This window comes from Leuresthes tenuis, unplaced genomic scaffold, assembly GCF_036924035.1.
Source record: "Leuresthes tenuis unplaced genomic scaffold, fLeuTen1.0.hap1 SCAF_19, whole genome shotgun sequence".
Taxonomy (NCBI): Eukaryota; Metazoa; Chordata; class Actinopteri; order Atheriniformes; family Atherinopsidae; genus Leuresthes; species Leuresthes tenuis.
This window is the reverse complement of record NW_027325373.1, coordinates 11,428,328-11,451,587: the sequence shown is the minus strand read 5'-3', so window position 1 is coordinate 11,451,587 and position 23,260 is coordinate 11,428,328. Positions and strand designations below refer to the sequence as shown.

At 41.8% G+C, this 23,260-nt stretch overlaps 2 protein-coding genes across 4 annotated transcripts; both read left to right on the top strand.

Annotated features, from left to right (window-relative positions):
* Nucleotides 1-2,843: 2,843 nt before the first annotated feature.
* On the top strand, nt 2,844-17,434 carry coro1cb (coronin, actin binding protein, 1Cb). Of its 3 annotated transcripts, none has more exons than XM_072372124.1 (11): nt 2,844-4,874; nt 10,629-10,828; nt 12,370-12,492; nt 12,984-13,113; nt 13,324-13,505; nt 13,642-13,761; nt 14,724-14,828; nt 14,909-15,054; nt 15,575-15,632; nt 15,773-16,015; nt 16,435-17,434. In XM_072372124.1, the coding sequence occupies exons 1-11, from the start codon at nt 2,969-2,971 to the stop codon at nt 16,552-16,554; spliced, it is 3,333 nt and encodes a 1,110-aa protein (XP_072228225.1). In that variant the 5' UTR covers nt 2,844-2,968; the 3' UTR covers nt 16,555-17,434. The 3 variants fall into 3 exon arrangements, with proteins under 3 accessions (XP_072228225.1, XP_072228226.1, XP_072228227.1); XM_072372125.1 differs by lacking the exon at nt 2,844-4,874 and adding an exon at nt 6,870-7,173; XM_072372126.1 differs by lacking the exon at nt 2,844-4,874 and adding an exon at nt 6,872-6,925.
* Nucleotides 17,435-19,473: 2,039 nt separating this feature from the next.
* LOC140277287 (uncharacterized) lies at nt 19,474-23,076 on the top strand. The gene is made up of 2 exons (XM_072372253.1): nt 19,474-19,524; nt 20,389-23,076. The coding sequence occupies exon 2, from the start codon at nt 20,407-20,409 to the stop codon at nt 21,982-21,984; it is 1,578 nt and encodes a 525-aa protein (XP_072228354.1). The 5' UTR covers nt 19,474-19,524; nt 20,389-20,406; the 3' UTR covers nt 21,985-23,076.
* The last annotated feature ends 184 nt before the right edge of the window (nt 23,077-23,260 follow it).

Here is a 23,260-nt window from a genome sequence, read left to right as displayed (position 1 = left end):
CAACAAAAATAATACTTTCCAAACACAAGACCTACCCTAAGACAGAGCTAATAGTTTGAGTACTCTTAGTCACAAGTCTCTTATAAGCTGTTTGCTAACTATTGGAAGCATGAGAGAATGGGAGATGAGCAGGGAGAGAGGGAGGGGTTTCACAGTCCAATGCCACAGATGCCTCCCACCACTGCTATTATAACACATCCATCTCAAAATAACATGTCAGATACACCGAAGCTGCAAGCACACCCATCTGTGAGCTGATTTGACTGCTGACCACACACCAGAAAACCGGTGCCGCTGTTTAACAATGTCAGCTGATTTGAGGATGAAAGGCCATAACTCGAGAAGAAATTATTCCCCTACATTCCAATCAAGTAGACTCCATCTCACTGAGACTGACATTAACATGAACCAATTATTACATCTGGATTACAGTTTGAACTGTTTGTCCATTGTTTTTAGATATTTTAACAGTTTTGATTACACTTTCTTTCTGTTTCACCAACATCAGCGATTCTCAACAGCTGTTATAGCTGATTTACTAAGTGAATAAACTGCCCCCTTATTTTCTGATCGTATCAACATTCAATTACTTTAAATTGGTAAAGCTACTCCACATACTTAATGCAACTTGAGTGACCCCTGTCGGAACTATAAACATGATTGATGAGTAAACAGATGTCAAATTTCAATGGTAACAGTTAAGCAGACAGGCTTGAAAGAAAAGAGGAGTGTCTCAATGATTCCCAGCCCTAAAATGGCTGAAGCGGAGGAGATCGCTGATGCAGGATGAGGAAATATCAAAATAAGATATTTTTTAATTAATTGAGTAGAACAATGCCCAACACTAATTTACATTCTTCCAAACATGCAAAAGTGCTGCATGTAACCTGGCGAAGCAAAAAAAAATCACTGAATAACAATTAGACTGTACCATTACCAAATAAATGCACACACACAAGTTTATAGTATGCGAAAAGTGACAAAGATTTAGATAACTGTAAGTGCTTTTATGTAACATATCTTGTAATATGTCTCACCTATACAGCAGTATCCAATCCACAAGGTATTCTTTAGGAGTATTCAAGATTTTGTCATTTCCCATAAGATAACTAAAGACTGTTGTTGACTCTTGCTGCGTTCAGGGCCCTGCAAGTTTTAGCAGAGCTGGTGCAGATCAGTGTTTGCACAGGCCAGAGGAACTAACCAGTCAGAGCAGACTGAGCTTTTTGAGCCCTCTCTGTAGCCTCTGTGTTAGAAGCAAATATTATCAACACATCACAACAAAGATTGTGACAATAATCTATGGCAACTTTAAATTCAGTTGGGGAAAAAAGTGACAACGAATTTTCCTGCTTGTTTGTTTTGTTTTAGTTTAAAGTCTGGTATCCTGAACATTCATGGAAACCTTTTGGGGAATTCATTAAAAGGTTCATCACAATAGTCTTAACAGCTAGCAACGGAAGCATTTAAAAGCAATTAAAAAAGCAATTTAAAAAAAAATGGTGATTTCTAAAATGAAAAAGAAATATTGATGAATTTGGTGGAATAACTGAATTCTAGCAACAGGCATCTTAATGTTTATTCAGTGAAATTCAGAATTTAAGCTAAATCAGCTGCTCGTGTAGTTTACAACAATACAGTGCTTTTGGACTTCTTCTTTACATTCAGTTCTTTGCTTGTCAGCTAAGAATACCCATCCCACATGCCACATGCCACCAAAGCCTGTTGAGCTTTTTTCCTTTGTATTAATCTCCCATACACCATTCATCATGTCGGTGGTTAAACTGTTCTCATCAAACCCTGGACAAAGAATTCAGTTTGTAAGTCAAAGCCTTTGTGACTTGAATCACGTATTCCCAGTGACCTTTCTATAGAGGCCGTCACCAAAACAATCATAAACATTCAGACAGGCTGAAGGGAGGCACGCACAGCACAAACAAGCCTTGTAGCCAACTGTAATTGAGAGTGCATGATGTATGATAAAAAGGGGCATGTTTGAACAAAATGAGATATCAAACTCACAGATGAAACGGAACAAAGCTTCGATCCGATTCAAGACTTGGTTTCAAAAGACATGAAAGTGACTTTAAATTTAAATCTAATGTATTTGTAAGTAGATATTAGATCATTCTTGCACTGGCCATTTTGTCTGACCTTGTCACCTAGCAGCTGACCTATTATCTAACTTATCTTGTTTCCTTTTTGGCCTCTTGACTCACTGGCAGCAGTCAGACCTATTTTAATTATAGCCACCACAGCATTCCTTTCTGGCAGAATAGGGAGAGATAAATAGTGAGGCCTTGGCAAGACAAGTGTGAACAGTGTGGAAGAATTAAATAAAAATATGGAGAAAGATTCAAAGTAGTTAGATGTAGACAGCAAAGCCCTTTGTGTGATTTTATTTAATTGGGATGGGGAGGGAACTCATCCTCATAATGTCATTGTGGCTCACCGATAAAGCTCTTCTGTTCCTTTATATTTATGTGTTTCTTTTTTTAAATCTTCAGACAAAATAACAGCCATGGGACAGAAGCTGGACAAGCTGTCGGAAAAAGATGAGGAGTCACTTGATCATTCAGACTGGTCCGAGCAAACTGGAGACACACATCAGTCAGAGCTTGCAGAGTATGATGGGGGCAAACATCAGGAGGATGGCACTTTTGCGACCCATCAGAGTATTGGTGAGATTAGCAGGATCAGAATCAGCAGCTTGGCCACTGAGCACCAAGGGGAGCTCACAGTCACTGCTGCACGTACAGACCCCCAAACTGGGCAGCCAATCAGGCTTCTTGACCAGCAGGAGCACCCTCTGAACACCAGAGGAGAGCACGTGGGTGGAGACAGGGAGGGAGTCACTCGAACTGTAAGGGAGTCAAAAACTGCCCCGAGCACTAAGGAGACAAGAGAAACTTCTAACAAAAAGCGAGGCTCTGAGAATAGGGCTGTGGTCTGGACTGGGACTGCAGCTATGGAAAAACAGGGGAATCAGAAAATATCAGAAATTGATCATAGCAGGTTAGGTCCTGAAACTCAAACCAGTGGTCTAACAAGCTCATTCAATCACACTAATGAGGACGACTTTGTAGTTCTGGAGAGGGATGGCACTTGGATGTCATCTGATGCAGAAAACAGCTCTGTTGTTGGCCACAAGAAAAGAGGTTTAGAGGAAGATACTTCTAAAACCTACAATGACGACAACCTGCCTCAACCTTCCAGGAATAGTCCTCAAGAGAAAGATTGCCAGAAGAAAAGCACAGGAAAGTCTGACACTGCTGGTGCACGTGCTAGGATTTCACCCGCAGGCTGTTTTGAGAAGGAAATGGGTCAACATTTGGCTGAAGTGACAGGCAGCAGGTGTCAGCTAAAAGAGGTAAGTCATGTTAGAGCTGACCACAGCGAGACAACTGGTAGAGGAATAGCAGAGAGGGAGCAAAATCTTGCTGCTAAGCAGGAATCCGTATCAACGGAAAGCAAATCTAAAAATCAGGGCGAGGAAAGCCACAGTTCAGGGTTTAATATACAACAGCCACAACAAGTGGATCGGTGCCATCAGAACAAGTTTGCTGGAGCTGTTACTAAGAGGGCAAAAGCAGGAGTCACAGGCGGTCTTTTCCCATGTCCCAAGAAAGTTGACAGCCAGGAGAATGACAAAGTCTTCAACTCTCAACCTCTGCAGGGAATGACCCCTACTTCTGCGATAACACAGCCGCAAGACAATCTCTCATTTACACTGGAACAAAATGACTTAATGCCTGGTCATCCCCAGGTAGGAAACAATAGCTATGATGAAAAGAAACAGGTCGCTAGCTTAAAGAAGGAGAGTGAGCTTGTTTGCTTCACTGCTGTTGTCACATCTCCACCTATTACTCATCTGTTGCCTCACAAAGACGCAGCCATGGCAGGCTCAGTCAGTTCATCAACCGGGCCAGATGCCACATCCACCCCCTGCAGTTCTAAAGATGAGCCGATACCAACAGAAAAGCCCAAAGTCAAGGGGCCACCTCCTCCTGTTCCCAAAAAACCTAAGAACCCATTTGTAAAGCTTAAAACTGCACAGTTAATGTCTACTGATGTGAAAAGAAGAGGCAAAGATCATCTGCGTTCAGAGGAAAAGGTCAAGAGGAGGCACACTTTTCACTTTAACAAAGACCTTCCACACAGTGCTACAACTAATCAGGATATGTGCTTGCTGTGGGATGAAAGGGGCACCTACACCAAGCCGACTAACATTCGTAGACTGTCTGTTGACCTCAGCCCTTGGGAGAATCTTTCGCTGGGGCACATGGATGGCCGCTACGGAGATATGATTGATTTTGAATATTGTGCAAAAATGGAAGAACTGTCTCCAGAGGAAGAGACTCAAAATCTGGACATGATGCAAAGAAGAATCTTCCTCGATCGACGATCCAGACGTAAATGGTCACCTCCTCCTGTTACAAAAAAACCTGCAAATCTTTATCCTTCTACAGAAACTCTTCATATACCTGAGATTACACCAGATGATGAAACTCAAAGTTTAAAACCTGCCTTTTCAGGCAGAAAAGAGTTTCTATCAGAAAGAGTGCGCATGCAGGTTAGTAATGACAACCTTAGTAACTACGGTGACCTAAAAACTTTAACAGATCACAACAGAGATGAGAGAGATGCAGGAAGGGGCAGCGAGGTGGGCTCCTACAAGCCTGTGGCGGAAATTATCAGAGAAGCTAACCAAATGCAGAGACACCAGGGCCGGGTCAAACCTGAAGGGATCAAACCTCAAGTTCGAGTGGCAGAGCAGAGCCCGGCTGTGAAAGTATCTCAAATGAAGAACACCTTTGATGTCCCAAAAAAATCCAAGGAGAGACCAGTGGAAGTGCAAGCACCTCCAAAGAAAGGTGGGTACACTGTGTCACATTAGTTAATTTCTTTAAGAGCCGGTAAATCTAAAATGTTAAAGACTTAAGATATAAAATCTACAAGAAACTACTTTGATCAGCTAAAACAATTAATGGTCATGGTGAGGTTAAGGTTGTCAACATACTGATTATGAAATCCTAGTAATGACACAAATGAGAAAAATAATATTTCTCCGCATAATAGTTTGACTTTGATAATGGATTAGCAATATCACAGCAGTCACTCAAGACAAACCCACCAAAAATCACAGCAATTCACAACAAAAAGGTTAGATAATCTTACACTTTGCCGCCTGTCCAGTACTAAATGTAGGTAGATAGTGTTTTGCAGCAAAATAGTGATTATAATTAATCCTAATGAATATCATATCATATTATATGATATAATATTTACCACAGGAGTGGGAGAAATATTAGCCTTACATTCACCAAGCATACACAAAATATTTCATAAGTTTTGATGTTATTCAGTGCCTGATGGATAATTGGGCATCTGTTTGCTAACATGAAAGTGGGATCCTGTCGCCATATTTTCCCTTTTTTGTGTCGAACAAAAGTGCATTCTTGAGAGCAGGTATTGTATTTTTCCTGAATAAAATTAAAGTCTACAACTCTGCCTGGACAGAAGCTAGTTGACAACAGGACTGGAGCGCACAGGGAACATCTGAAGGTCGGGTATTTCTGAAACCAAGACAAGGAGGTTCACACCTCTCTAAAGACTATAAAGAAATAAATCAAGGAGTAAAGAATAATATTTCTTGACACAAAATTGCAAAAATGTGGGGATTACCTCATCTGTAGTACATAATATCATTGAGGAATGGAACTAATCCAGAGAAATCTCTGTAAATATGTAATAAAGTTAGGAAGTGTTGTTGAATGGCTTTTGAAAGCTTAAGCAGCTCTGTGCTGTAACTGTAAACCTGTATGGGCTGAGAAAAACTTCTCCTCCTCAGTTCATGACTGCATCCACAAACATAAGTTAATGCCAGCTAGTTTTCATGGGTAGAGAGACGTTCCACAGACGTAAAAATGTATTTCTGAAAAGAGTCTAAAAACCACCAGAATGAGAAGCAGAGTAGACCACACAATGACCACAAACAGAGAAAATGCTGCACCACACAAAACAGGCCTAAGAGATGCACAATGGCCTAAAGACATGAGATGACCACAATGGGTGCAAAGAGATACGGAGTAGCTACAAAGACATAGATAATTAACTAAATGAAACATAATATGTTCCAAATATGTCACAGAAGAGATGAAATCAAACCGAAACGAGACAAGATCCTCCAAATGTGACAGAAAATGACCTCAAATGGACCAAAATCAAATGCAAAAGACCTCAAATAGATGCGAAAATTACCTTTAAGTTAAACAAAGTGGCAAAAATGAAAATAAACGGACAAATTTGCTACACATCCGAAATTGAGCCACAAAAGGACAACAAACAGATGTAAAACAGTAAAGTTAGACAAAATTGCCGAAATGCCCTGGCCTGAGAGACAATAGGACAAAGGGGGGTCCCTCTACATGTCGTACCCGGGGAGTAGATGGTAGTCAGCGGACAGTTAGTAAAGCTGTAATAATCTAAACTCCAGTTTCTAGAGTACAAACACCTACTAACTGGCAGAAACAGTAATAATTCCGCTGAATACTTGGAGTTGCCCAATAATTTGGTGCCTCAGTTACTTTTGAGGGTGCCGTGGATTTGGGGGTGTCTTTATTATGGTGAGAAGACATGCTGAGTGTGATGAGATGGGACAGAGGGGGAGGGTAGAAACCCTCACACAAAAGATGCTGCCGATAGAGAAATCGAGATTTTTACATAGCTTTGAATAAATCAACGGAACTTTCAAAAGATGCGAGGATACAGCAAGATGCCCATTTTCCCTGCTGATCCATCCCCATTCAGAATCCTAGAAAATGAAATCAGACTCTTCGTTTGCGCATGTGCTGTAGCCAGTCATCAGTGAATCCTACAGAATTTGATAACGGGATGCGAAAAGAGTATTGCTAGTCTTCCGCAGGTGAGGAACGGGCAGTACATGCGGTGTTTATGAACTGGCATCCTGGGATAAATTTAAAGCACTGGCTTTGGTCACATATTAGCAGTCGAAAGGGGGAATAAGGTCATTGCGGCTGGACTTTTTTTTTTTTTCGTGGAGACAAGGGATACTAAAGCAACGTCCTGCAGGATAAGGGCGCGCCTAAACTGCCAGATTCATGTGTTGAGATTGAATACCTTGCGTAGGAAAATCTTGCATAGATTTAGGAGGTAAGAAAGCCTGAAAGGTGTCTTTGCATTGTGCATTTTGATCTGTCGGGTTGTGCAGCATCCATGTAAGCTCGCTGGATGGTTTGAGAATGGGAGCAGCCAAAAACCTTGGGTGGAAATATCTGCACTTGCGTCAGCTGGCAGTGGTCCACCGCAGCTAACAGTTAGCAGCGTGCTAACTCATCAGCAGCTTGGATGCAAAACATTACATTAGGCAAGGCTACACTCTGCAAGGCTTACATTTCGTAAGTGGACGTTTCTGTGCGAATACGAGTTCCACTTGTAAAATATTTGAAAGAAAATCCGCCCCTCCATCTTTTGCCTCCTCCCTGCTCGTGTCCGCCGCTGCTGACGGGACCATCCCCGGCACAGCTGCCAGCTACACACGCAGTGTGGCGGAACCTTCCCCGTGGTCCTCGTTTCTTCCTATAACATTAAATTCCATTCAAACTATCCTACCTTATTGTTTAACGACTGTTAGCGTTTAACCGACCGTGCGGTCAAGTCTTTTTAAAGATAGTCACATCTGGAGCGTGCTCACCAAAAAAAAAAAAAACGGACATCACCACCGGTGTTCAGTTACTGTAACGTTCGCAAGCATAGCTAACTTTAGCTAGAATTTAAAGCTTGTAGTGTTCGCTTTAGTGCAGCAATGATCTTATTTGGTGCTGGTTAAATGGTTTAAATTCAAAACTTTGCTCCAGGTTTTGGGGTTTTTCGTTCGTAGCGAGCTCCTTGTTTTAACATTGTTTTCTCAGCTAACGCTAGCAGGCAACCATTGTTTAGCGGTAGAGCAGTGCATTCAGCCTCCGTTGAACACTAACCGTCGGTATATTCAGTCTCTAAAATTCAAACATTTAACATGCTGGTATTATCTTTGGTTAAAGCAGAGTTCGAAGCGGTAGTGCTTGCACGCACTCATTAATACGTAATTGTCACGACGGATAAGTATCAGGCCCCTGCAGGGTTTTGGGACTGCACTTTACTTCAGATTAAGGATTCTTTCACCCCACCCGTGGACCCTGCCCGGGTTTATGGATGTTAATATCCAAATAAATCTGTTTGGGAGGGCTCTTGTTTTCCCTAAAATGTGTTTTCAAAAAGTAAGTACGATACATAAAGAAACTCAAAATGACTACAAGGACATGCTATAAGTCCAAAATGTGAGACTAAATGACCACAGAGACAAAGAATGGCTACAAAAGACATGAAAAATTATCATATTTCCAAATTTTAGACAGAAAGTAAAACCACAGAGTTGGAAAAACAATGAATTGTTAGACTATGGTCAGTCTGAAGCCAAAATAAATATAACAAAAATGTGGGATAGCAAACGTTAAAGAAATGCAAAATGACCCCAATGAGACACAATAGCAGATGGAACATGTGACACGAAACAACCTTAAATAGATACCACAAAGTGACATAATCACGCCAGTAGATGCAATATGAGACAGAAGGATGGCGAAGACATTAAAAATAATCAATGGGAGACACACACTGACTAACTTTAAATGCAAAATATGGTGACAAAACAATCTATGATGCATAATGATCTCGAACTTGCATCTGCATGCACACATGCATTAACAGCTCAGCACTGAGTGCACTGTTTGGTCACTGTCGTGCTTAGTGATGACCGTGTGTCAGGTGGCGAATAGGTGAGGGTTTCATTAGTCGTGTATAATGATGAATTACGTCTGCAGAACTGAAGCAGTTAATCCTGTATTTGAATAAATTGAGATAACTGCTGCTGCATGATGAACAGGATGTTCTGGTCGACTGTTAACTATAGTCCTGCTGGGCTTTAACAGCTCTGGATATTGTCTCACGGATGTCCAGACGTTGCATTTATATATAAGAGGGGTAATGTTTTATTTCTCTCACATGTTAGCCTTAGATGATAACAATAGTTACAGATGTCTGCCCTTTTTAATTACTACTAGTAAAGCCATTTGTGAAGGGAGGTACCGTCATCAGCCAGAATTTCAAAAGAAAGCAAAAGAAAATGTTTTCTGATTACACACAGAGATGTCCATAGTGTGGGTTAGGGTTAGATTTTGGGTGTTATGTAAATGAGTGTACTAAAGCTGTGTGAACACTTGCTGGAGGACTCCGTGGTCTGGACAGTAAACATGTAAGAATCATAACACTGTTACATAAATGCATTGAAATAAAACAACAACAAAAAATTAAGTCTTGTGTGTCAAAACAAGAGGAGAGTGTCAGCCAGTACAAACCCACACAGTCCTGAGATAAAGTCCAAATAGACCAAATAACTGACAAGCACGTGGGTGTATAATGTATACGCAAGAGCTTTAACCCTTACAGGAGACCAACAAATACGTTTTTTTTGTTAAATGGCAGCTTTGAATAGCATGCACATGTTGATGGTACACGTGCAGGTAAGCTCATTGTCGACTTCTGAATTATGCTCCAGAGGTTTGTAGAGGAGGATTTTGGGAAAAATCTATGAGTGTAAATTACATCCCAGAGACGGTGAGTCAGAATTTCTTTGTTGAAAATCTGAATGTAAGAAGCAGGTGGTCTGTGATGACAAACCTGTGCATGACTGAAACATGCAGATTGAGTAACTGCACCGCATTTAGCTTCAGACTGGCAGCTTAATTATCTCTCTGGAACTGTATTTTTCCACAGAGGCACTGAAATGTTAAGACGCTATCAAAGACAAGTTTTTTTCTGCAGTTACAGTTTCAATTTTTGTGAGTTTCACTGCTCTGACTTCAAATCAGATGCATTTGAATGTGGATCAACAACTGAGATCATTACCAGAATCCTGCAGCACTAACAGGCCATCTGTGGTGTGTTCACAGGAGCTGATGCAGCAGTTTAAAAATATAACATCCGTTACGACAGCTCTGAGCCTCCATCCCCACATTCTAATCAAGAGACCCTAAAATGTACCCTATTGTCCATGTTTAGGATTTGAATTGCATCGAAATAGATAGAGGATTAACCTACCCCGCTTGGCACGAGTCTGATTTACTGATTTTAATCATATTCAAAGAGAAAAGGGTTAAATTAGCTAAAACCATCCTGAGTGCAGCCAACAACTTTCGCAGAACTGTGGTTTATTCCTCCTGTTCTCACACAAGTCCTGAAAATTCCACTGACATATGAAGTCAAACACAGATGGAAAAGAAATTTGCCCCACGTGCAGTTTGCTTCAAATCTTCACCCACAGACAGAGCTTAGTTTCCTTTGCATGCACAGAAACAAACTCGGTCACAGCTAATAAACATGATCTCAGATGGGACAAACTTCGCTGGCGACAGGCTTTTTCAGCACGCCCGTTTTCAGATGTCTGTGGACTAAGATGCAACTATTGCCCCATACTTATACCTTTTTTTCTTTTCTTTTCTTTTTTTTTCCCCCTGAAACGTCTTTGTCTCTTTTTTTGGCAACACTCAGTGCAGTCCTATTTCCCTCTGCAGATATGTTGCGGCGAGTTGTGCGACAGAGCAAGTTTCGTCATGTGTTTGGTCAGGCTGTGAGGAACGACCAGTGCTACGATGACATCCGGGTGTCCAGGGTAACATGGGACAGCTCCTTCTGTGCTGTCAACCCCAAGTTTGTTGCCATCATCATAGAGGCGAGCGGAGGAGGGGCTTTTCTCGTTCTTCCTCTACACAAGGTGAGGTATTCTCATATGCACCCTTCTTATCATTAAGAGATGAAGAAGATATTTGATCGCTTCTGCGAAGAAGAATTTTGAGGAACAATATCGCATGAAATATTCCAAAAATGTCGACTATATTCAGAAAAAGCCATTGAAACTCCAGTTAAATTGTCACCAAACTGATGTTCTGTCCTCATAGTATGACTGAAAGTATCATTCTTTAAAAACAGGGCTCTCTGTTTCGCCACGGTAGAAGATGGCCCACACCTGCTCTGTGCCATTGCAATACAAGGCTTAGGCTGTGCCCTCTTTATTTTTAACTAAACTATTCACAACTTTTATGACCGTTCACACCAGTATTCAGGCTGTAGTTAATACTCAGAACTGCGTCTGGCCGCCACGGCAGCTAGCAACACTGCAACCCTGAGCCGATGGGAAGAGCTTCTGAACAAAAGGTGTGAAACATATGTTGGTACTTTGTTAAAGTGGAAAATTAGTCAGCCTGGTGCCAAAGAATATGCTCATCTGCTCATTAAACACTGGTGTATCACCAGCACAGCACAACAGAAGACTGTTGCATGACTTTCATTGTTACCAGTATAACTTACAGTTGTTATCTTGCGCAGTCTGGTGGAGCCAATCGCAAGGCCGAAGCCTAAGTCTTTAAAAGATTCTATGGATCTTCACAAAACTGTTATGAGATTCTCCTTTTACCTATGCTCCCAGGGTTTTAAGTGTAAAGGCACCATACTTACTGCATGGGCTGCTTTTAAATTTGATACACACACTCAGTGAGTGCTCTGGATAAAGTTTGGTTATCAGCTTTAGCCGTGCTTTGGTTTTTTTGCACTAACTGGTAAATGTAAGGCAGAAATCACGCTCTAAATATCTCTTACAAAGGTAGCATTTAGCTTTAGATGTAGAGTATATCCAGAGGTCCAAGGGCTGTAACAGGGTGCTGCGTCATATCACATCATAGCATTCGGAACATGTGGTGAATCATTTCAGCAGGCCTGCTGTGGCGTACTGCTAAATCTGCAGTTCCCTAAGGCTTATATCTGTTAAAGCCATCAATAATCGATCTTTGAATTAGCCTGATAGTAAAGGCATCCTTTGTATATAATGTTACAGTTACTTCATTGGACACATGATCCTCACAGGGAGAGTGGGTGCTCTGACATCATTTTAGGCCACTGGGTTAATTAGATTATACAGTATTTCCTGCATGATGTCCTGCCTCTGCAGTATATGCTGTAACTTTGTCAGATGGACATTGCAGATACCCATCCACATGGGATATGTTAATTGTTGTGGAAAACGTTGTTTATCAAATAATCTAGCGTTATAACAAGCTACAGCATGAAGCTGGTCTCCTGTCCCCACCGGTCTCCTCTGCACCGACAATCTCAAGGAAATTCTTGATATCAGGAAGTGTTCTATTTTTTGCATGCTGACAAAAATAGCCAAATCCCTTTAAGAAATGTCAGTCAGCTGGTTTATTACTCCGCTTCAGCTCACTCGCCTCGTCCTGTTTGTGATGTCTTCTGTCTTCGCAGACTGGCCGTATAGACAAGGTTTACCCAACAGTGTGCGGTCACACGGGCCCGGTGTTGGACATCGACTGGTGTCCTCATAATGATCATGTCATTGCTAGCGGCTCGGAGGACTGCACGGTCATGGTGAGGACACGATTCATCTCTGCATGATCACATGAGCTTTGAGCCTCTCCTTGTTTACGAGGGGTGTGCTATTTAACTGTTTCGAGTTCTTTTTTTCTGACTTTACAGCTTGTGCTCCGTCTACTGTATGAAGTGAGACAGAAAGTGTGGGGAGCTCATGATAAATACCATGTTCTGATGTTTTCCTAAAAATGTTTTGTGGCATGATTCAAATGATACGATGAATTGGATCACAATGCTGGTGCAATTGTTGATCTTTTTGAATGGATATGATGAATATAAGGGTGGATCTTTTAATAATATACCATGATATGAGACATATTTGTTGATTCTAGTGTATGTTTAGCACAGCTTGAGGATGAAGAGCCTTGTGTTTTAGACATGTCAGAATCTCCCTTTTCATAATATGTGCATTTCTAGTGTTCATCTTTGGTTTATGTTAATTGGCAGGTTTGTTTCTGCAGTTCTTAATTTTTGTCTGACTAACATAGGTGTGGCAGATACCTGAGAACGGACTTGAGACGGCGCTGTCAGAGCCTGTGGTCGTCTTAGAGGGCCACTCTAAAAGGGTCGGGATTGTGTCTTGGCACCCCACTGCTCGCAATGTTCTCCTCAGCGCAGGTAACCTTTAACTGAAGCCTTATTTTCCGAACCTGAAACACTTCTGTTAGAATATTTGGTCTGCTCTTTGTCCCCTGCACACACAGCTGATCTCCAAACTGGACCAATTCTGTGAATGCCTTCTGTTGCATTGCTTTGTGTGATGTAAAGCCCCCAAAATAAACCTAGACAGAGAGGGGTGTGCACTTAGACTCTGCGTTTCCATTTTAGGGTGTGACAACCAGATCATCATCTGGAATGTGGGCACGGGGCAGGCCATGATCAACCTGGAGGACATGCACCCTGATGTTATCTTTAGTGTCAGCTGGAGTCGCAATGGCAGCCTGCTGTGCACCGCCTGCAAGGACAAGAAGGTCCGCGTCATCGACCCCCGTAAAAAGAAGATTGTGGCCGTAAGTGGAAGCTCTAAGAGGTTTGCTCCTAGAGTGCTTCACATGTGGTATCAAGTCGACCAAAACCACACAGCGTGATGCTGATGTAGCCTACAGTCGTAGCAGCGCAGTCTGACAAGTGTGTTTCTGTTTTTAGGAGAAGGACAAAGCTCACGAGGGAGCTCGACCAATGAGAGCGATCTTTTTAGCAGATGGAAACATTTTCACCACTGGATTCAGCCGCATGAGCGAGCGCCAGCTCGGCCTGTGGAAATCTGTATGTAACTGCTGTCGATCTCATTTATTCTTTAACACACTGATAGCTCACATACACACTGGCCAAATCCCAATCTCCACCCTAATCACTAAATCCTCGCACACTTAAATTGTGACACCTGGTAAGTGATTGAGTGTGAGAGGCTGCAAGAACTCTGAATGGTATAAATAGGAATGGCGCAGCACTTTGTGACATATCACATTACCTTGAAGAATGTTTCCGAGTTGCGCTTTGTTGAAACAAAGTAGCAAAGGTCAGATGTGGTGAAAGCATATTAGGAATTCATCATCGTGCCATCATTCTGTTGGACAAACAGACACCAAACCGCGTGTCTAAACTTGCACGTGAGCAACATTTTTATTCTAATGCGCTGCTTGGTTGTTCTTCCACTTGGGTTTTCCCAGATAACCCCGTGTTTATCGTCACAATGCTCCGAGTTGTGGGTATTTCCCTCTGGTGAAGTCTGCAGAAATGCAGACAAATGGAATTTGTGTGTAAAACAGCTTAAAATGCGAGACCTAATCTTGATGTTTTAACAGTGGGGAAACCCCTCGGCCCTCAAGGATTTATTGCAAACCACAGAAAGTCTGAAAGAGCATTTGGGTCGGGTCACTGTTGCCTTAAGCTGACACTGCAGAATCTTGCTCCTTACGACTTTCTACTCGTGACATAACTTAAAATATAATCTATTGTCTCCATCAGCTTTTTTTTTTATTATCTTGCATTAGGTTTATTTCTTTGCCTGTTTTAACCACTTTGGCAAATTTTCTCTAGCCGTACACTGAGGCTATAACATCTTTTGTCCAGTTGGGGGAGTCAGACCCCAAGTGTAACAATTAGCCAGAGACTTCACAAATGTAATGACAGTTTGATTTAACCTTGTGCTTTACAATCCTAAATTATACCGCTCAAAGTTCGTCTTAACCTCGTTTGAAAATTGGAATTTTGCGTTTTCTGTGCAGGACAACATGGATGAGCCGATATGTGTTCAAGAGATGGACACCAGTAATGGAGTTCTGCTGCCCTTCTACGACCCTGACACCAACATAGTCTACCTGTGTGGAAAGGCAAGTCAGCCTATCTTAAAAAGATAAATAGATGGATGAATAAGCTTTCAAGCGTTTTTTTGCTGTGACTCTGTCCTCAGGGCGACAGCAGCATTCGGTACTTTGAGATCACTGACGAGGCGCCGTTTGTTCACTACCTCAACACCTTTTCCACAAAGGAGCCGCAGAGAGGCATGGGATACATGCCCAAGAGAGGTCTGGATGTCAACAAATGTGAAATCGCAAGGTACTGAGGCGGTGTTGTATTTGCAAAATATTTTTCAATAACTAAATGCTCCGTGATTTGCTCATTTTCAAGAGCCGAATAGGAAGGAAAAAGTTAATTGAAAATTTGTTGGTTTCCTGGCGAGAATCCGACCTTTAAGCACAATCGATGCATTTTAGATCAATCTGATGTCAGGCCTTTGAGAACTCCTTTCCAAAACCTTAACGTTAGCCTGCATTATCGTTTCCAAAACCACCTTTAATGCATGTTTAGGTTGAATATGGGGTTTGAAAATGTGTACTCAACAGTTTCCTGATTATTTGAGGTTTTGATGAAGAAGATATTCCTCCTCCTTCACTACTCCATCCACTGTGTGCAATCACAGTTCCACTGGCTTGATGCTACCATCACCTTTCAGTTGAATGCCTCCTTTACTCTTCCAAACATTGTGGCCAAACAACTCAGTCTTTGCCTGATTTGTCAGTAAGATATGAACTACTCTTGCTTTTTTTCTTAGATCTTACTTCAATTATCTCTGCAGGTTTTACAAATTGCATGAGAGAAAGTGCGAACCAATCATCATGACGGTCCCGCGCAAGGTAGGCCTGTTTATATCAGCTTATCGTCATGTTTTTCTTTTTATTGCTTCTCTGTATGCCGTGTGTTTTTTTTCCATGTCTGCAAACTCAGCGTTTGCATCTGTCTTCCCATCCTCTCATTTCCTGTGTCTTCTGCCCAGTCGGATCTGTTCCAGGACGATCTGTATCCAGACACAGCTGGCCCTGATCCGGCCCTGGAAGCAGAGGAGTGGTTCGCTGGCAAGAATGGAGGCCCGATCCTGATCTCACTCAAAGACGGCTACGTCTCCACAAAGAACCGCGACCTGAAAGTGGTCAAAACGAACATCCTTGAGAGCAAGCCAGCCACAAAAGCAGAAAACATCTCGACCATCCAGAAGCATGCTTCTCCACAGTCCTCAGTAGTGAGTAATTGAACAGAAGCTGTTTTATTTAAAGCGTTTTTTCGTCTTTAATAAAGCTGATTTTTATGGCAGAACTTAATCTGTAGTACTCTAAGGTTGACTTTTCAAGCTTGCACACTGTTTTGCTGACTTTTCCTCTGTTCACTGTAATTATTTTGGTTGGAGCACTTCAAGAAAAGTTATGGATCAGCACATACTCTGGTATTTGGGTCACAATTTAGAGCAGCAGGAAGGGAAAATGTTTACAGCTACAGGACCTCATTGCCTGTCTGATCCTCTCTCTTGCTTTGCCAGGATTAGCAACACAAATTGTTTTTCAGTTACAGACATCTCACTGAATCTTTTTAACGGGGTTCTGTAAGTCTCGAGCATTAAAGAAGACTTTTGCGAGACTTACTTTCTGTCTTGTTTTTCACCAGAAAATGGAAGACAAACTGGAAGAGGTGCTCCGAGAGTTCAAGTCACTCAGGGACCGTGTTATCCTTCAAGACCGTCGGATCGCCAGACTGGAAGAGCAGGTTGCCAAGGTTGCCATGTAAGACAAAGAGCCTTTCCAGGACCACTTGGTTGTTCAGGAGAGAACCGACTGGATGGGGTCAGCCGTGGCCAAATTCTTAAGATTCGGCTTCACTGAGCTTGGCGTTGTCCCTGCGATGAGACCAAGCCCACATTCCAAGATGAACTTTAATTTTGCTCGTCAAGCGCCCTGTTTCACACTCTGCCCTGACACACACACACACACACACACACCTATATACACGCAAACACACACAGAAAAAAAGAAACTCTTGCAGCTCATGTACACAATAGAGAAAGACATTTTTGTTGAAGGAAGTCTTAACTGTTTTGGGTTTTTTTTGTTTTTTTTCTATTCAAATTGTGGTAAAAACATTCTTACGTGAAGTTTGTACCTACTGCTCAAAAACTGTATGTAGCATCAGTATTTCCATTGTTCTTTTTGTGTTGCCAAATATGAATTGTGTGCGGTTTCATGCACTGCTTTTACATTGATTTTTCTCCTGTTGTACATTCCATTCACCACCTGGTAGAACAATAGTCAAGCTGGATTCTTTTTTCTTCTCTTTTTGAACAAATAGCTGTTGAACTTCCCACGGCTTTGCTCAGTGACTTCCATCAGATTTATGAATGTGGAAGAAATCCTTCTAGACATTTTTGTTCCTGTTCTTCTGGGCTAATGTTTTAATGGGGGGACAGGGTGGGGGGGGTGGGGGGGTGACATCTTTCTGGTGTAAATGTTGTGCAGATGTAGTGGTGCCTCTTGTCACTGTTCAGGGCCAAACTGAAGTTGCCCTCCTCGGTGCGTGTCGGTGTTAGGAAGGGACCACTCACACAGCTTGTGTTTCACTGAACCCCTGACAAACAGTTCTGTGCACATAATAAAGATTTTACACATGCTGATTGTTCGTTTTAGAATTTGTTCCTGTTCATCAGCGGGAGATTTACATTTCCTCAATTTCACTTCTACCATCTAAGAAGGATTTGAAAGCTCACTGAATAAACATAGAAACTTAAACTGGTCAGGATGGTACAGCGTTTGTCGACGGTTGTCATATTTAAGAAATGTTAGGGTCCAGTTTTGTGTTTAGGATGTACACTCCCTCATATTCCTTGACATTTCAGCGAAGTGCAAGTCACTCTGCTTCATTTAACAGATGTCGTTCCGTTATAGATTCATTTTTTAGTTCAAATGAAATAAGATGAATGGCTGAAAACAGGATTATCACTGATAATCACTGGAGCCTTTTTGCATCATAACGACTTTTAGACTTTCAGTGTAGAACAGGGTGGTACTCTTAATATTGGCTTCGCTTGTGCTGCTTTAACATTTTAATGGTATAGATGAGGATGGATAAAGAGTTTCTAAGAGCCTGTCTGAGACCAGTTGTTCTGTTCCTAAAAAGGTTGGGGAACTGACAGCTGGAGGGGTGGCAGTCCACCTCCTTGCCACGGCTGAGGTGCCCTTGAGCAAGGCACTGTACCCCCATGCTCCCCAGGTACTTCACATATATAAAGTAATGTGATTTTGTTACAACCTGCAAATGAGGTTTTATTCATTTTCTATGTTCAAAATGGCCAAAAAGAAATTTCAAAACTGCATGAAGCGGGGTTTAAAATAATTGTTTGATTTTGTAAAATCATCACTGAAATATTTCTCAATTTCTTTAAAATCTCATTTCATCACTCTATAATACTGGGAAGTTTATAGCTTGGTCAATAAATCAAACTGCCGAGTTTTTGAGAGCAAACAATATTAACCGTATTTATACGGAGGCCTTTGGTGACATTAGTGGGAAATAACATTATATATACCTACGAGTTAAAGTCTCACGTGCTAATGATTGATTGGAGCACGTTTAGCTTTTATTATTGCATGCATTAAGTGTGACATTGTTTACATTAGTTCATGCTACGCAGAAACATTCATTTCCATCCAGAGAATTGCTGATTTTTTGCCAAAATGTCTTTTAAAAAATGGGAGAGTTGGACTGGTGCATAATATCTTCTTCGCCACATCCCAAAGATTATGCCTGCTGCATCAAGGAAGAAAATAAATCAATTGATGGAAAAACCCAGTCATTCAGTATGTTTAGGTTGCCAGGTGACCTAATTTTGTGATTTATTGAGCACAGGATGTTGCTGAACCTCGATCTCAGCAGCTGAAGCGGCTCCATTTGTTTAGTTAAATCCAGACTTTTTTATTTCTTTTTTTTTTCTATTGCCTCAGCAGTACAGCATCTAAAATGTGGCCATGTTTAAAGAAAATAACGAATACATGAATCCAGGAAATACCAGTAAAATAACCCAAAGTCTCAACATTGACCAGCGCCCTGAAAAAAAGTAGAAGGTATTCTTACAAACAGGATCAACAGAATTAAATGTGTACAAAAAAAAGAACAGGTGCCACACTCATCCAGTGCATTTTCTTTTTCTTCATAGCATGGTAACCATCAGACGAAAAAAACAAACAGTTTATTTTTTGACTCAAACGTTCTTTAGACTCACATCTCAGTGTGACTCATCGGCACAGGAAGTGGCAGTTACAATTTCCACCAGACAAACAGCTCTATTACCACATAGGGTTTAACTGTGGGAGCCCAGGCTTCATATTGTGACTTTGGTAAGAGGCTGCACTCTATAGAAAACATGACCCTATTATCAGCTGCCACACAATTTCAGTGCGGACTTTGTTGTTTCTGATTCTGTTTCTCCATATAATACACTTAATGTGCATAACGTTGTCCTGATGTGACTGATGTTCTGTCACTGTGGTGAACTCCGCGTACCTTGAAATCCATCAGTTACCGCTTTGTATCCACATGACAAGTAGCTTTAAATCTTAGACAGAAATGTGTTGACATGCAAGAGTCATCTGAGCAGTTTACAGAACTGAAAACTTCCTGCTACTTTGAATAAAGAAGTAATCAGTACGCGCAAAGGACGCTCCACACAGAGGAACCCGAGCTCTTCTCTGCTTTTTCATCTGTCAGGTAAGGCACATATCCAACAAATAAATCCATGCTCTTAAAGTTTAGCAGCTGAGCTCATAAAGCCAAAGGAAAAAAAAAGCTCTGGTGTGACAGATGTAAGATAAAGTTGTATGTTTCAAAAGGAAGTGTCTCTGCGTATCTGTGGTAACTCAAAATGTGATATACCATAGAGCTTTTTTTTTTTAAAGAGTGTAATCATTTCCTGTTTCTTTCATCATGCAGCGCAACAGTCAGCATGTTAGAGCTGCGAGGATATGTTTCAAGAGAGGCTGAAATGAGCTGAACTCAACGTTAATCGGTTTTTAACTCACATTTATCCTTTTGCTTTACCAGAAAAAAGGTAAGATGATCACAGGTGTCTCAGAGGACACATTTCAGTAGCATGTTGAAATGTTCGACGTGAATGTTTCTGACTTTAGGGTCCACTGTGTAATGATGTAGTGTAATGATCAAGTAATGATGTAGAATTATATTATTATTTTTAAATGTAGTCTTTATTTAAGATTTTCTTCCTACTTTTACTCCATCTTTTAACTTTTTCAACAATAACAGTGGGATTTTGATTCCATGTCTTCTGATTGAACTTTTCCGTGATTTAAAAAGACACAAATGGATTCTTGTACAGGCTGCATTTAGGATCGTTTATCTACCGATACAGTAGCTGTAGGTTTATGCTGTTGGAAATAAAGCAAAGGGTGTGGTAGGTGTGGTAAGGCACATGATTGCTTCATCATACATAATATGTCAGGAGCAAACACATGACAGAATTTTCCCCATGTATGTCTTGTCAATTCAATCATTTGTAATAGATTTTTAACAGTTTTATCTAAAACCAGTAAACTTGAACCTTTTCTGTCATTTCAGATCTTTAATCCAGCAATAATGCTCCCCAGCACAAAGATGTACGCGCTTTTGCTATGGGGAGTGTGTCTTTTGTTTTACGTGGAGTCTATGGCAACTTCCATACCAGAAACAAGGATTATTAGCATCACTGTTCAGCCAAACAACACAAACAATCAGCCAGTCACCGAAAGTATAAAAGGGTTGCATCCTGTAACCTGGGATCTAACTCACAAATCTGCAGAAGACAGTACTGCTGTAGCAGCAGAGAAGAAGGTGTTACCCACAGTAGCAACTGACAAAAATGACAAAACTAACAGCAGCATGGATGGTTTGGTTCTCATGAACACTACAACAACAGCACAGACCAGCAGCCCTACACTTATTCCCTCTACAGCAGAGGGCACAGACAAGAATCAAATACAACCACCCCCTACAGCGACCACAGCTGCAGATGTAGCACAATCGTCCCCTACAGCGACCACAGCTTCAGGTGGAGCCCAGTCATCTTCTATAGCGACCACAGCTTCAGGTGGAGCCCAGTCATCCTCTACAGCGACCACAGCTTCAGGTGGAGCTCAGTCATCCTCTCCAGTGACCACAGCTTCAGGTGGAGCCCGGTCATCCTCTCCAGGGACCACAGCTTCAGGTGGAGCACAGTCATCCTCTCCAGGGACCACAGCTTCAGGTGGAGCCCGGTCATCCTCTCCAGGGACCACAGCTTCAGGTGGAGCACACCCTTCTCACAGTATAACTGACACAGCTAAACATACAACGGATAAGTTCCATCATCCACCGGCCACCAGTTCAACAAACATGACTACACCCGGTAAAACTTCCACAGATTTTGCCCCCACAGTGGCCATGTCCTCTCTGCCCACATCCATCACTCACCCTAAAAGTACGCCAGAGTTACCTACCACCACCACTTCGGAAAAGTCTACTCAGATGACTTCAAGCTTCAATCAGAGTCCCACACCTTCTACTGCCACAATGACAGCAAATATTACATCTGAGGCAGCACCCGTTCATGGCCCCACTGGGACTGAAACATCCACCAGCACTGAGATTTCATCAAAATCTCATTCAATTTCAACCACAAATGCCCTCAACTTCATATCCCAGTTTCCAGAGCCGAGCTCTGCTACAACGGATTCTCCCATCTCCATCAGTACTGCAGGAATCTTCAACCCTCATGCACCCAAGAGGTCACGAGTTCCAACCACCAGACCAGTGACAGCAACTACAGAAGCTCCCACTGAAGTAACAAAGACCTCTCCAAGCAACGAGGTCCAGCCCTGCTCAATCCGTGGCACGGTGAAGCAATGCCTCATTATCGTCGCCTCCCTGGCTGTGCTGGCCACCATCTTCATGGTCTCTACCATTATTCTCTGCGCCAAGCTATCCGCAAAGAAGTACAAGGTGAGGAAACCTCCACAGGCGACCGAGATGATGTGCATCTCTAGTCTGCTGCCTGAGAGGAATCACGCCTACACGCGACAACGCAATCCTATCACAAACGGAGTCCTGGTGTTCCCTGCTGCTGGAGACAGCGATGAGGATGGAGGCGATAACCTCACTCTCAGCAGCTTTCTTCCAGAAAATGACCGCTATGTTTGAATGTATTTACAATGAACAGCATGCTTTCATTGCACATTAGACTGAACTGATCTGTCTAGCATCAGTGTTGTGGAAACAGTTGCTACTTTGATGTTGGTGGTTCAGCTTCACTGCACGTCCTATATGTGGCGGAACAGACACGGAAACCGCAAGCAAAAACTGTTTCATGTTCAAGCACCACAAACTCCTTTGGTAAGGTGACGTGGATTTCAGGCAAAAGTCTGTACTTTTTGCATAACTTAACACCCCCACTGGAGATTGGGATGCTGGGAGTTATCAAAGCTGTTTTTTCTTATGGACATCCGGAGCAGAGCCCTGATGGTATTTCACTTTGCAACAAGAGACAGGAAGGCTTGCTTTTTAAAGGGACTTTTGTTACTCACATACACGGTTCCGTTTTCTGGTGCCTGAAGGTTTAAGAGTTCAAATGCTGGATTTTGATTGATTTAAGGTGTGTGTGTAAGGATGCGGCTTCTGAACTATGATTTATTCAGCAAATGTCTTATTTAACTTTTTGTTTAAAACCTTGTTTTACCAGTATAATTATCCAACAATTTCTTGCATCTTTGAAAAGCAAAGTTTCTCTCTTACTTTGTTTTAGATCTTTTCTTTTTAAGGCACTTCTCTTCAAATGGCTGCCTCTGCTCTAATTTGTCAAAAGCACTGGGTTGTAAAACAGATGTTTGTTCTTTCTTTGAGGTGCGCCAAACTAGTTTCTGGACAGGCAGTATATAAATGTGTTACAAAGATGTTTCTGCCAGTACAAGAGCAGTCTCTGTTGGACAAAAGCACTTCCTCTTGTGCAGACTTTGATCTTTAAAAATGTACAGATCTTTTACATGCACAAAACAAAGCTGCACAACATACCTAAGGAAAGTACATATCAGCCAGGATGCATGTTACTGTAAGACCTCTTTAATTGGAATTGATCATTTCTTAATTTACCAGTTGAACACATGCTGTATGTTGCTCATAACCTGCGATGATTCCAAGAATCTCTCTAGGAAATCATTTTTGAAAAGATTCAACTTTATAAACTTATGTTACCAAAGTTTTGTGACCATGTCCTGTTTAGATTGCTGAAAATGGCCAAAAGACCATGATGGTGGGGGTCTAAATGGTGTGTAAATGGTGAACAGGCATAATAAAACTGGATGCTCTCTGAACTCAGTCAGTTCCTTTATTTATAAAAGGCTTCACAAGAGGCCTTTCTCTTACACTGGGTAGGATATCATGTTCACTTCCCTTCCTGTGAAACGAAAACAGTTCTCTGACT

Excerpts from the sequence above, each read along its gene's own strand:
- coro1cb (XM_072372124.1), top strand. The coding sequence starts at position 2,969 with ATGGAAAAACAGGGGAATCAGAAAATATCAGAAATTGATCATAGCAGG. Across the intron at positions 4,875-10,628 it reads GCAAGCACCTCCAAAGAAAG|ATATGTTGCGGCGAGTTGTG; the intron begins GTGGGTACACTG and ends TTCCCTCTGCAG. Across the intron at positions 10,829-12,369 it reads TCGTTCTTCCTCTACACAAG|ACTGGCCGTATAGACAAGGT; the intron begins GTGAGGTATTCT and ends CTGTCTTCGCAG.
- LOC140277287 (XM_072372253.1), top strand. The coding sequence starts at position 20,407 with ATGCTCCCCAGCACAAAGATGTACGCGCTTTTGCTATGGGGAGTGTGT.